Source organism: Cryptomeria japonica, chromosome 1 (genome assembly GCF_030272615.1).
Source record: "Cryptomeria japonica chromosome 1, Sugi_1.0, whole genome shotgun sequence".
In the NCBI taxonomy this organism is placed as follows: domain Eukaryota; kingdom Viridiplantae; phylum Streptophyta; class Pinopsida; order Cupressales; family Cupressaceae; genus Cryptomeria; species Cryptomeria japonica.
The window spans coordinates 504,545,555-504,559,513 of record NC_081405.1 but is presented as its reverse complement, the minus strand read 5'-3'; the positions used below and the strand labels follow the sequence as shown (position 1 = coordinate 504,559,513).

The 13,959-nt window shown below is 35.0% G+C and overlaps 1 protein-coding gene across 3 annotated transcripts; it reads left to right on the top strand.

The window, feature by feature from the left end:
• Positions 1–461: 461 nt before the first annotated feature.
• Positions 462–5,527, top strand: LOC131052279 (uncharacterized). Of its 3 annotated transcripts, XM_057986905.2 has the most exons (11): positions 462–592; positions 712–845; positions 968–1,095; positions 1,277–1,328; positions 1,495–1,636; positions 1,925–2,115; positions 2,202–2,379; positions 2,801–3,701; positions 3,991–4,315; positions 4,682–4,985; positions 5,188–5,527. In XM_057986905.2, the coding sequence occupies exons 1-10, from the start codon at positions 470–472 to the stop codon at positions 4,980–4,982; spliced, it is 2,475 nt and encodes an 824-aa protein (XP_057842888.2). In that variant the 5' UTR covers positions 462–469; the 3' UTR covers positions 4,983–4,985; positions 5,188–5,527. The 3 variants fall into 3 exon arrangements, with proteins under 3 accessions (XP_057842888.2, XP_057842890.2, XP_057842889.2); XM_057986907.2 differs by having other exon boundaries at positions 814–845; positions 4,682–5,527; XM_057986906.2 differs by having other exon boundaries at positions 4,682–5,527.
• Positions 5,528–13,959: the final 8,432 nt, after the last annotated feature.

The window sequence follows — 13,959 nt, the reverse complement described above, 5'->3', positions numbered from 1 at the left end:
CTTGAGAAAATTCCTATCAGAGTTTCTGTTTTCTTTACTCTATTCGTTTCTTTTAGTGGACATTCATATTGTTCATTTCCATTTTTCTTCATTTCTGTCTCTGCCATTTATAGTCTCGGATGAATCAAATTTGCTGTAGTTATTCAATATGGTTAGGTGAAGCCATATTTAGCTGGTAACAGTTCTACAACTATGATGGTTTCTAGTTGTCCAATCACAATTTCTATAGCTATATTTATCAGTTTTTAAAATGAATCAAGCATGAAAATCAATGCTGAAATTTTACCAAGCATTTGAATTCTAATTATTTTATGTATGTTTTGATTTGCTTATTGGTTATAGGGAGTGTTCCAGGTATGTTGCACTATAATATGGGAACCAATCTAGTTTACATGCCTTTAATATGCACTAAATGACAACTTTTCTAATTTATTTTAAGCGTAAGATTTGCATCTGTGCAGTTTTTATTATGGCTGGTCTGCTACATTGGGTCGAGCAAAAAGCCACCCCACTTAATATCAAGAGAGAGAACAATTGTGGCACTCACGGATGTTTAACATTTTATCATGCCTTCTACTTTATTATTGTTACGGTATGACCTACATCCTCTAATTTTTCATTAACATCATATGTGGCCTTAAATACAGAACTCTGATGATTGATACTCAGATACATAATTAAATTGATAACTAGTTTCTCTTTGTGAGACAGATTTCAACTGTGGGATATGGTGATATTACAATGAATTCAGATTGGGGCCGTGCTGTTTCGTTGCTTACCATATTGATAGCCTTATTCATTTTACCTGTACAGATTAATAAAATCATGGAGCTTGCGTCACGAAGGTGCACTTCAATACTGCATGCAATTGTTTAATAACTATTATTTGTTTACTCAGATGCTCACAGGAAATGATTTAATCAGACATATTAATCCAATTTTTGAACAAATAATTACATGTTTACAGGCCATATGGGGGAAAATTTGTTGTGCAAAAAGTTGTTGGTTCACGATTTGTTATAATCAGTGGAAATTTATCATATCGAACTGTACAGGATTTTCTTTCAGAGTTCTATCATCCTTCTCATGATAAAGGTTGGGAAGTTTAAGTAACTACTTTGATTAAAATTCTGTACATGTTTAGAACTAAGCAAGGGCACAGCTAGGAATTGTTACACCTGTCTTGTAAATGCATTTTCTTGGACATTCAGAGATATGGCATGCTCCAAATTAAAGGTTTTGATTAATTCTTTGTATTATTAATTTTTCCTTGCAGATATGCAAGCATTTCCTCTTAGGGTTGTGATTATGGCTCCATATAAACCCTCGTAAGGTTCTAACTTTGGATGGAGTGTTCCAGATTGCTTTGAACAATTCTGTAATCTTTGCATTTGTCTATTCCAAATCTATATATTATTGTATCCTCCTTTTATTTTGGGGGTTTTTGGGAAAGTTTGTTTGTTCACTTTATGTAATGGTGCTTCTTATGTGAAGATTTGAGATGAAGACCCTCCTAGCACATTATAAAGGTCACGTAGAATTTATTGAGGGCACACCTTTGAATGAATTCGACCTTGATCGTGTTAGTGCTAAGATGGCTTCAGCTGTATTCTTAATGGCAGATCAACAGGCTGTGGTGAGATTCTGGATTTCCGATTTTCTATCTATCTGGTTAATATGGTTTTTCTTTCTTCTGTGAAGTACTTTTTCACAAGTATAAATTGAAAGGTCATACTGTCACTGAGAGTCTTAAATCTGATTTGTGGCAATACTAACTCTTTTTGAACCTTGGATTCCAAGTGGATAGTCTTGTCTTAAGTTGATGTCACCACTATTAGCTCTGTTTCTATATTCATAGTAATAGATGTAGTAAGTAATCAAGCTGCATACGGTGATTTAATACCTAATAAGCATGGACTTGAAGAATGCTGATGCAGAGGATGCAGCACAGTTTGTTCGTACATTGAGTGTACATCGACACTGTGGCACAGGGGTTCGAGTTATTGTAGAGATGTTCAAACCTGGGAATCAGGACAGTGCCATTTTAGATGATGTAGGAGATGAAATTGAGATTGTGTGTCCAGAAGCCATTCGTTTTCAGCTGCTTGCTCAAAGGTTTTTAATTTGTTTAATTTCTGTGGTGAATTGGTTTGCCAAAGTACACTTCAGTGCTTCTAAATTTTTACATATCTCCATTTCAGCTGCCATGTCAAAGGGCTGCCAACCTTTTTGACAAATCTGTTCAAGTCTGGATTGGGTGTCTCTACTATTGGATCTGAACAACACTGGATGCAGCAATATTCAGATGGTCTTAAGCAGGAAGTGTTTCCAGTGATATTGCCTCCTTGCTTTCATGCAGAAGGGTTTCTTTTCGAAGAGGTCAGTCATTGCTTCAAAGTTTCAACTTGACTGCTCTAGCTAGACAATGTGAAGAAGCTGGATGCATGTCATTTATTCTAGCTTTAGTCTCTAAAATACTAAGGTGGCAAACATATTGTTCTGCCTTTAGCCTACCCCTGCTTTAAATATATCGTTTTTTGGAAAATTAATAAAATTCGAAAGTTGTATAATGAAGAGGAAAACAATGTAGCTGGACTGAATTGTTAACGCCAATCATTGACAGATTGACATTTGCATTTTTTCAACTGCATTGCTGCATTGCAGAACTATTTTCGTGTACTTTGTATCATTTATGGTTTGATATGTGTAATGTTTCAAGTACTAGGGTTTAGATTTCTAGCTCTGTAATCAACAACTATCCTTTAATATGTAGTTTTTTATTTTTTCTCCTTTCGAGCAGGCTGCAGAGGTGGTTTACAGGAAACTTCATGTTATCCTATTTGGTCTTGACATTCTGATGGACGATTCAAGGGAAGTAGTTCTGTACCCAAAAGGGCACCAGATTTTGTCTTCTGATATTGGCTTAGTTATTGCTGAAGACCTTTGGGCTGCACAGGAAGTTTCTAAATTTGGACACCAAGCTACTTTGTTTTGCTGGAAGCAGATACCCAAGTATACATATTGCATAGGTTCCAATAAAAAAGACTCCATACAAGACAGAATGCTCTTGGAAGAAATTAAGAAGCAAAGATCTTCTAAAATAACAATACCTGCAGATCTGGCAACTTCGGATTCTTCAATCAGTTATAATGATGGTAGCAGGAACTTGAGTTCTGTAGGTTCTGGATTGCCCACAAGGTCGACATACAGAAGTGAACATCAGAGCACGATAGGAAAGATTATTTCTGCCAGCCATGAGGATAATCAATCACTGAGTGATTCCCTTTTTCACAAAAATATTTCTAATGCAGGTTTACAGAACCTATTTTCATTGGAGGAAGCAATAGATATTGCAACAAGTTGGCCACCACAACAGAAGTGGGAGAAACCTGATCCGTCAGTCCTGGAACGAAGGGTTAATGCCATAATGGAAAACCTGTGTTCCAGAACCATGTCAGTAGTTGAGCTGAATGTGCCACATATTTTGTTGTGTATCCTGGAAAAGTGGCCTATTAACCTTTTCTATTTCATTAGCCATCTTAGAATGTCAGATCTACCAAATCCACCAGTGGTTATTTTACATCCCACAGAACCAGTTGCTTCTGAATGGGGGTGTGTTGGAATGTTCCAAGATGTTTATTTTGTAAAAGGGTCACCATTGTATGAGCTAGATCTGGTTCGAGCAGGTGTCATGCAAGCAGGCATGTATCATTCCCTTATTTACATGACCTCGCTTCAATTTTGACAATTTATTTTCCATTGCTTCTTATATATATGTAACTTCTTGAGGATTTAGACGGGTCTTCAATAGACATCAAAATTATGGCAGAATCTTTTTCTTTAAAACTGATTCAAATTTGTGTCCAGTATTCTTTTTTCTTTGAGAAATACTCCATTTACTTGAGGGATTAACTTCTGGTCCGATTTTTACATCCATAATTGTTGGTTGTAAGTTTAACAGTTTTCATTGGTTTTGTCTTGCTTCTACAGAAAGAATAATTATATTGGCAAAACGCAGCTATGAGGAGGAAATTAAAGGTGAAAGCAATCAGTCCTCTATAACAGAAGCTTTTCTTGATATAAATAACATTTTGATAGCTGCAACCATTGAACGCCTTCTTCGGCCAACAAGGGACCGCATTATTGTTGAACTACAGGAGGAAGCTGCAATTCATTACTTGAGACCTAAGCTTCGTATAACTAGCAAAATGTTTGAAAATGGCATTTATGCTAGGAACCGGGCTTCAGACTACATGTTTTCACCCCCATATATTGAGGGAAAGGGTTTCAGTCCTGCTGCACTCAATTTTTTGATGTAATTTTCTTTTCTTTATTGCTATCTTTATTTGAAATTTTCTGGTAACATTCTAAACTTGTACTCTGATCTTTTGCTTCCTGTTAGTTCAATTATCTATCAAATAAACTATCCTGGAGCAAACTTGATGAGTTTGATTATACAAAGACACAAAACTGATTTTCTTTTTGGGTAATACTTATGAAAGAACTTGTTCGCTTCCCAGCAAATAAATGATTGGGCAGGTCATGTTTAGTTTCATAAGGTTTTTGTACAGTCTTGAATAATCTATGTATCTTGTCAGAAAAATTTCATACAGATATGGACTTTCCAATTTTATCTCTAAGATTTAAGGTGAGAATAATAGAAAATATTGTCTTTTTGCAGGTATGCTACATTTTTTAATCGTAATGCAGTTAATATAGTAGAGAAGTTCTTATCAGTCGGAGTAAACGTAGCAGGTAATCAAGCATTTGTTGGAAAACTTGACCAGCTTCCAATCCCAAAAGGGTATGTGGGGAGAACATTCATGGAACTCTTCGTAGAGGTTTTGCAAGAATATATTCTTGTATTGGGCCTTCACAGGCCAGCAGGGACACACAACTCGATTGTTTCATATGTCTATACCAATCCACGACCTGAGGAGATATTGGTAGTGGGAGATTTAATGTTTGTGATAAAGCCATAGAAGGTAACATATAGTCCTCCTGCCATATTAAATGGAAGGCATATATATCGTATTATATAGAGATTCTCAAGTAGGGTGGGCAACACGGGTAACTTAGACAAGTAAATTGTATTGTATTGTCAATTTCTATGTGGGTATTTAATGTGTTTTAATCTTTCTTTCATCACGTTGGATCGGCATTTCTGAAATAAGTGGTAATGTATAGGAACTCCTGTCAAATGCATTTGGAGATATTATCAGTACTGTTCATTCGGTGCTGAAACATGGTCCTATTCACAAACTGCTGCCAGATTTTTAGCGTTGATTCTTTAGCTGATGCTACTCAAGCTTAATCATCAATTCCATTTGTGTTTGTCTGTAAGGCGACAACTTTCTTATTGGAGCGTAACTACTCATTATCCTTGGTCATTTTGCTTGAGTGCTTAAAACAAAGAGAAATGAACAAAAATAAAAAATGTTTTCACATGGATGAAAATTCTTTGAAAATTGCGAAGTTTTGTTCGAAAAGTTGAACCTATTTTCAATGTAATGGTTGTACTTATTTATTTGTGTGCTCAGCCATGCTTCACCAAATTTAAGATTTATTTTGTCATGCTGAAGTTTTAGAGTTGAGCTTATGAACTAAAAATGAATGCAATGTAATGCTACTTTATCTAGATGATTAAAATCAAAGTATCATTTTATAAAAGAAGTTATAGTTCTAAAAAGTAAATTATATTTGTTGAAAATAATTAATTTTGTATGAATTGAAATATATTTATAGGGATTAAAATACTTGCAAGAAATGAATTTATGTATTTTAGGAGAAAGTTACACAATACTAGTAGAGAGATTGGGTTGGTGATTTACAAATTGAATTTGTGAAAATTATTCTTCTCTTTCATTTTCATCATTTTTTTTAACAACATATCTTCTTTTTTTATAGTGGTAGTTTCAACATCTACAACAAATTGTTATAAAAATATATAAGATTATTAAATTAGGGGAAATGAATTGATTGATAACTAGGAGGTATTCTTTGTAATATGTCAAATTCTAGTGTTTTATTAGGATTAAATTGCATAGTTTTCAAGTCAAATTTGTTGACCCATATTTCATTAGTAGCATTTCACACGAACTCATCTCTCATGAACGTGAATGACCCACTTAGAATTTCATTACATCCAGGTCATGTTGATAGGGATGAAACATCACGACTTCCTAGGTCACCCATCCTAGTAATATTTTGATTTGTGTGCACTTAACCATAATGTTTTCCCCAAGATCAATCCCACTTAATTTGCTACCATATTTGTAAAACATTTTGCAAATATTATGCCTTATAAACAATTCATTGTATAAGCCCTTTAGCCTATCCATTGACAAGTAAATCTTAAAAGATTTTACCAAATTAAATGGATACACAAATTTAATTGATTTGGTTAGATATAAAATCTCACCAAATATTTGAGATTTCTATAAATCTTTTTGTTTCACTCCCATCCTTTGATATTGTGGACATTGACAATGTGCAAACACCAATCAAAAAGGAGAATTGCATTTCTTAATTTGCCATTGGGGTCACACCTTTGTCAAGTATTAACTATACATTTGTTGTTGATCATTCCACCAAAAGAAATGGATACTACTCATGTGATGTAAAAACAGTTTGCAATATATATTATGATCAAATATTGTACATAGTTTTAAAGTGTTCATCCAGTTATAACCAATAACATTACATATGATGTTGCAGCTTCAAGCTTGATACTCAAATGTGGTTTTTGTAAATTGGCCCTCCTAGAGTGTGTAGCTAAAACTAATGTTTTTTCCTTAATTCAATATATGGGTATTGACCCCCTAGGCCAATTTCACCTAAGAAAAAACAATGGTTTGTTGTTGCCGAAATAAACAAGATACAAGACCTATTGGATCATGAGAAGGAAAAATAAAAACATTTGGAAGAGGAAGTAGAGGAAGAAAGAAAAAAATGTGAACAAATGAAAGAAGACCTTCATAATGCAAGTGATAAAATTAAAACTTCAGAGGATAGATTGAAAGTTAATATGAAAAATACAACGAAGTATATACAAGAAAACATTTGGGGGCAAATAATGTAGAGGAGTGACAAGTTGTGTGAATGGTTTGAATTGAATAAAAGTCTGAGATTAATTTATTGCAAAATCAAATGGCACATTGAGAAGAGCATACATGTTTATTCAAAAGAGGATATGGTAAAACAAATTTTGCAAGTAGTCTACAATACTAGTGACAACTATTTGGCATCCAAGGGAATTAACAGTCGCATTGATGCCACAGTTAAGACATCATCTATCCTTTAAAAATGCCAGAAACTAAGGGAAACATCAAAAGTTATGGATAAAGGTGGCAAAAAGATATTGGAGCTGCAAGAAAAGACAACTACTTTGATTAAACTCGGTTTGTCGAAGTCCGTTGACCCATCAAATAAATTCATTGGAAAAGAAGCTTACAAAAAAAGCATGGAGGAAAAAATGAAGTCTAATTTAGACTTGCTTCCTAAGTACACAACTCCCCAAAGCTTTCTGGAATTCATCAAACCATTTACAACTTTGAATGCGGTATTGGGTGAAACAGTGGTGCCAAGTCACTCTTCTAAATATGGATTGTTGACGAAGTTGCAGTTGATTTTTCATAGTTTAAAGAATATTGACCTTCCATCAAACGAAGAGTGGAGCACCCTACAAAAACTGACACATAAATCTCAAGAATCATAGTATGTATTGCACAATTTTCTGCTTTTACTCTTAATTTCAAGGTTTTATCTTTTCTGTTTGGAATTTGGCATCGCTTGAAATAACTTTGTTTTATGAACGAGAAAAAACCAGCACTCGCTATTGCTAACCCAACCTATGATGCACAGTGCAAACCTTCAGCCTATAAATTTGTATTCTCAAATTCTCCCCAAGTTTTAACATTTATGCATTTCTCTATTTCTGATTTCTAGGTTTTGGGCACTGCTATTATCTATATTTAATTTGTCATGGCTTAAATTAATATTTAATTTTGAACTTTGTTTTTTGAATAGGAGACATTTAGTAGTTGTTAAATTGCTAAATTGCTAATCCAACCTGTGATGACCATGTAAATTTGTGTTGAGTTTGTGATATTGATGGCAGTCAAGATGATATATTCATTGTTTAGGGCCTTAGTAATTGATTTTGATGTTCATTCTTCACATGTTGCAAATCGACCTGAAGATGTTGTTTCTCCCTTGTTTCTATAAAAAGGAATTCAAGGTCATTTGCAAAGGATTCTGAAACTTTGTATTGACTTTTGCAAGGAGAATCACACAGAGTGATGTATTGAATGAATTGTATCATATGGCTATATTTTGAAAGAATTAATGAAAATCTAAGTTCTCAACATGTCTAAATAAACATCTTTGTATCAATAAACACATTATGGTATTTTATTATGCTATTTTAAATCTGGAAATAGAAGTTGAAAAATACAATTACAAATCAATATAAAATTCTAATTGCAAAAAGTTGACAGACTCATAAAATATCATCAAGTTATCAACCATAATAATATGCTTTTGTAATATGAATGATGAGATATAGTAATAAGATTAATAAATACCAATCTCTTATAGTTGCCATTCCTCCTCAACAAATTCAGAGCTTTCTTGATTCTTGTCTGTGTTTTCTTCACTCCGAGTCTACATACCTTAGTTGAACTGCATCTCAATGCTACCAGTAGGTCCAATACATGAATCAATAGTCCCACTGTCACTTTGGTTTGAAGTGTTGCCCAAACCTCTTCTTTCACATTTGGACCTCTAGATTTTTAGTGCCCTATCGTAAGGAAAAGTGTGGACATCATACCTAGATGTATAGAGCCTCATGCAATTTTCCAAATTTTTGTCTAGTTTGTTTCTTAGTTTTGATTTTAGGAACCCCAAAGCACTGAAAACTCTCTCATCTTCCACTGAACCCAATATCATGGTAAGACATAAATCAGCAAGCTTGAAATATTCTAGTATTGAATCACGCACCACTAAGTTCTCACCTAGATTTTCCAAAGCCTTGTTACTGATCCCTCTTTGCGGGGGTTCTCCATTCTGCCATATTGTTCCCTCATAGTGTATGCAAAACGAGATGATTGACCTCTAAGACGAGTTTCATCTAATATTCCATTTGTAGTTACTCCATTCAATTCTCTGGATATGCAAAATTGTTTTATCAAAGTCAGTAGCTTACTTTGAAAATCCGCTACACTATTGAGGCTCCAATATTGAGGAAACACAATAGACATGGATTCGAGTAGGTTGTTAGGAGGGGATCTACTTCTAATTTGTGAGGAAAGATTATAGGCAATTTTCTTCACAGAAGTAGTTACAGACTCAACAATTTTGTCGAAATCTTCCCTTGTAACTCTTGCTAGTTGCTTCTTGGGGCGCTTTCCTGGTTCCTCGAGGTCGACCGTGGCATAGAAGTGCATTGGTATCTCAACTCCCCATACATTGGCACATACCTCCCTGTTTGCACTGATTTGTAAAAAGTTATCAGGATTGTTCAAATCTGTGAGTGTTCGCCACTTCACAAATTTTTCATCAGATAGTGTTGGTTGATTTCGATAGAGATTATCGAGAGCCATGCATATCAACTTACGCAACGTAGCATATTCTACAATATACATAGCTCTTTTTTGGGCAACCTTCATAATATTCCTTATTTTTTTTAGCATGGGCATAAGAGCTACTAAAGTTAAGAGTGTCTCTAGATTACTTAACCTCCGAAGGTTAGGAAATTTCGGTTGCTCTAATTCGTCGTGAGTTGTGTGAATAGTCCAATCAAGGATGAATATTCTGAAAAAACTCGATGCGTTGGACTGTCCAAAGAGATCCATCTGGTATCATTATCCTTGAGAAGCTTGTTCCCATTAGTTATTCCATTAGCAAAAGTGTTGAAATTCCATAAATCACTTGGGACTTCAACATAAGTGCAAGTAGAGCTCTCTGATTAAAATTTCATTTTTTTTTACTGGAGCATACTTGCTCACAATTCCAAAAGCTAGATTCATTTTGTGAGCCATGTAGTGAATTGCAGTAATGTAGGGTGCAAAAGAAGTTTCCATCTTTGTACAAAGAGCATTCTTGTGACCTTGCATTACTGAAGCTCCATCTGCTCCAACACACCAATTTTTTGGTAATCGTCATGTCATCCATACCTCCAAATTCAATTAAACATCTCTTTACTAGTTGAAATAAATTATTCGTTGTCGCACTATCCTTCATTTTTGCAGTAGATAGTAGATGAGGTTGGTGAGCATGATTCTGTACATTATACACATGGATGCATACCCACGAAGTATTATCTGCTATTGTAACTTTGTCTAAAGAAAATGCAATAAAGTTTGACTCTCTTATATTTTCCTTTGCATCTTCTTTTTCAACCTCAGCAAGACAACTTGCTCATTCCCACCCATTGTTTACTGACCAATGACTATTAAGATAGTCAGGAACTTTCAAAAAGTGTAATAAACCACTAATTGATGGGAAATATGTCATAGCACACCCTCTACTCAAAATATAAAAAACAACACTTAACTGAACAAATTTTCCCAGTTGCTCTATTTCCATTGCTTTTCCAAAACTAGTTTTAAAAGAACCTTTAACTTCAGTAGGTTTCATTTGTATTTTTTCATGAAAAATAATACTCTTCGGCATTCCTCACATGCTTACATTCCTCCATCTTATCACTGATTTTTCAACTCCGTCTATCATTTGTTTTTCATAAACTTTACCCATATGCTTTTCTATGGTGTCAATTTTTAGCTGCAACCTAATTTCCTTGTTATGTTTCCGAGTGCAAATCTTACACCTGCATTCTATTTGAGGCTCGCCTTCAATTGGATTCTCCACTGGTTCAATGAATGGAAACTTTGATGCTCAGTTAATTTGAAAATTTCTCACTAACATATCCCACTCCCGATCCTTTTTTTATTTTGGTTGATCCTTTTTTGATTTGACTTTTCTTTTCCCCTTTGGGCCCTTCCATGCATTATCATCTATGGCATTATCACGCAAGTCGACTATATCATTCCGGTTAACTTGGGTATCTACCAGATAATCTTCTTTAAGATCATCTTGATCTGAGATATTAGCTTCACCGTCATCTTCAACATGCAGTGTAGGTTGTGAATTTTGTACTTGTATTTGTGATGATGTACTTTCTTGATTTTCACCACAATCTTTTCCAAAGCCAAAGTACAAAGACAACGTTCTACGTTTTGTTGACCTCTCATGGCCTTCCCCACATTTAAGTTTCCTACCCTTCTTCCTGTTCGACATCTCCAATGAAATAAAGGTTGCAAAAAAATTATCAATTTGTTAAAGAAGTAATAATAGACTATGAAGTATAATATATGTTTCATTGGCCCTACAACCTACAATCTAGATGTCTGAGGTCTGAATCACCCAGCTGACCACTTGGCATTGACGAGTCCCCACTGAGTAAGAATGAACTCAACAGTGCAAACAGATATAGATAAATTTAGAATAATATTATAACACTTCAAAAATATGTTCGCTCACCTTTAAGTCACTAGCAGTCGCCAATGCAGTCAACAATAATGATTTTCCTTGGTTTGAAACTTCGCTATTGATCCGAATTTAGAGCATAGATCCCACCAAATTGTGTAAAGATATATCTAATCTTTGAATGTATTTATACCAATCCTTATATGGTGAATTTCGTGGGAATTTTATATGATATACAAATGTTTGGCGAATCCCGCTTAACTATAACATGACTTATGTAATTTTTGAGGTAATTATGGCTCGTCCAAATAATTGGCAAATACAATATAGTTGGCGAAAATTGGGGTGAATGGAGACACGCGTCAGCAAAATATCGGGCGAATTGGATCCTCCTGGCCAACAAATCTTCATATGCCTATAGGTGAATTATGGTCTTCTATTAAGGCAACCTTGAAGAGTGTAGGTGAAAAAATGAAATTTACTGTATGTCCACTGTATATTGTATTAGCGAAATCCTCGCATAGAAACAATTAATTACATAAAACATATTGCGATCGGGCCGTGAATTTGATGGAAATTGATAATGTTCTGGCGACATGGCCACCCCCAATTGGTACAAAATATTCGCCATTTCCCAAGTCGCCGACGTGAAAAATTCGCCATTTGTGAATATTCGCCACTAAAGTAATTTGTGCAACAGACTCATAACTTATGTATAATTTTTGTAAATTGGCTCTTTCATCATCAAATATTTTACTTCTTTTAGCCAGTTTTTCCCTCAATTCCTTCAATTCTGCCTCCATCTTTTCCTGCTCTGCAATTTCTACCGCAGAGCCCGAATTTTTAATCTTTTTTATGTAAATCATTGCACTTGTTATCTGCTGCTTTCCTCTTTGATTTTTTCATTTGCCAAGTCTGCCTATAACTTTTCTATTTGTTTCTCCAACTTTTTTTTTTCTCTCTCCACCTTTAGCAGTGAAGTGTAGACCAATTCGTTAGTCTTTTTTACACACTAATTTTGTCCACATTTTGTACTTGGAGAAATCCATTTGGAGGGTGCTAACTTGAAATTTAGAGGAATCTATCTAACTGTGTGGTGGATTTTTATCTTTATTTGGGGGCATAACAACCATGAACTCCATCATATCTTTGTGTGGGTCATATGTTGGAAATACCTTGTTCCTTGCAAGTTGTTCCTCTAAAACTTCAGTCAGGGCAACCCTATGCAATTCTCTTTTTTTTCTTTATTTGCATTTGTTGTGTGTTCAAATTTTTCATAGTAATCACGAAATTGAAAATCTGGGCTTGCTGAAGCAATGGAATGTTTGAAAGGTGAAATAGAAGAAGATCTAGTTCCACCTATGCCTGTGGTTTTAACTAATGCATTATGAGGAGTACCAACAACCATTCCCGATCCCGTCCCACTGTCACTTGCATGTGTAGTTTTTATAGTCTTTTGAGGGGTCTATTCTGAAGCTGCAAATGATAGTTTTGTAGCGGTAGTGGCACTTGATATATGATTTTGAATAGTATGAGTCTCTACCACTAGTGGCCTCTTGTGAGAGATATTTTGTTGTTGCACTTGTCCAACACCAAGACAACTAGTATCAATAGTAGTACCCATGCCAACCCCACCAATTGCAGTGGCACTTGACTAAACACTAATAGGAATACTATCCCTAGTTTCCCCACTAGTGGGTGACACTTGATTCACCACCAATAGGAATACCATGATGTGGTGGTGGTTGTGGATTTGAACCTCTAACAAATGCAGGTGGTCCTGGAGGGTAATGAGTAGTACCTTTTCATGATGAATCTGATGAATCAAGTCCAATGATTGGTTTAACAAGAGCTTTTGATTTTGAATCTGATGGAAGTTGTACCTCAAGTGGAAACCAAATGCCTTCTCCTCTGGCACCTAGACCACCACCTTCAAAACCTTTTTTTTCCACAATGTTTGCCCCTTTGCTATATTTTTCTTTCATGGACTCATTGACTCCACCAAATTTTGTAGGGACTGTAGTAGTTGTTGGAGTGGCCTCAACCTCATACTCATTTTCATCATCACTCCCGTCATATGTTGTTGTGGGATGCTTCATATTCCACAATTTTCTAAACTCTTCATCCTCGTCAATGGAATCAAATTCTACACTAGTCTTTGGTTCACCGAGATTCTTCCTCATAGTCCAAAATTCATTTATTTTGGTTTGAGTCCAACAACTATCTTTACATTCTTGCAAAATTGTTTTGGGAATAGATTTGTTAGATGGATTAGCAGATTTTTGGTAGAAATTGCAGGACCTCCTATTTTGGATTCCCTACTCTGTTGTCCTCTGTGTGTGTCATGCCATAATTTGTGATGACAATTCTTCTATTGAAATGTTATTGTCAGCGGTAATTTTCTCCATCTTTTTTTTTACCTCATCACAAGAGTCCATGTTTCTAAGCTTTTCTGGCAATGGTTTACTTTCA

Bases quoted from the DNA above. Each gene is read 5' to 3' on its own strand.
- LOC131052279 (XM_057986905.2), top strand. From the start codon at position 470: ATGGCTGGTCTGCTACATTGGGTCGAGCAAAAAGCCACCCCACTTAAT. The intron at 593-711 runs GTATGACCTACA...TTTGTGAGACAG, and splicing joins TCTACTTTATTATTGTTACG to ATTTCAACTGTGGGATATGG. The intron at 1,329-1,494 runs GTAAGGTTCTAA...TCTTATGTGAAG, and splicing joins ATGGCTCCATATAAACCCTC to ATTTGAGATGAAGACCCTCC.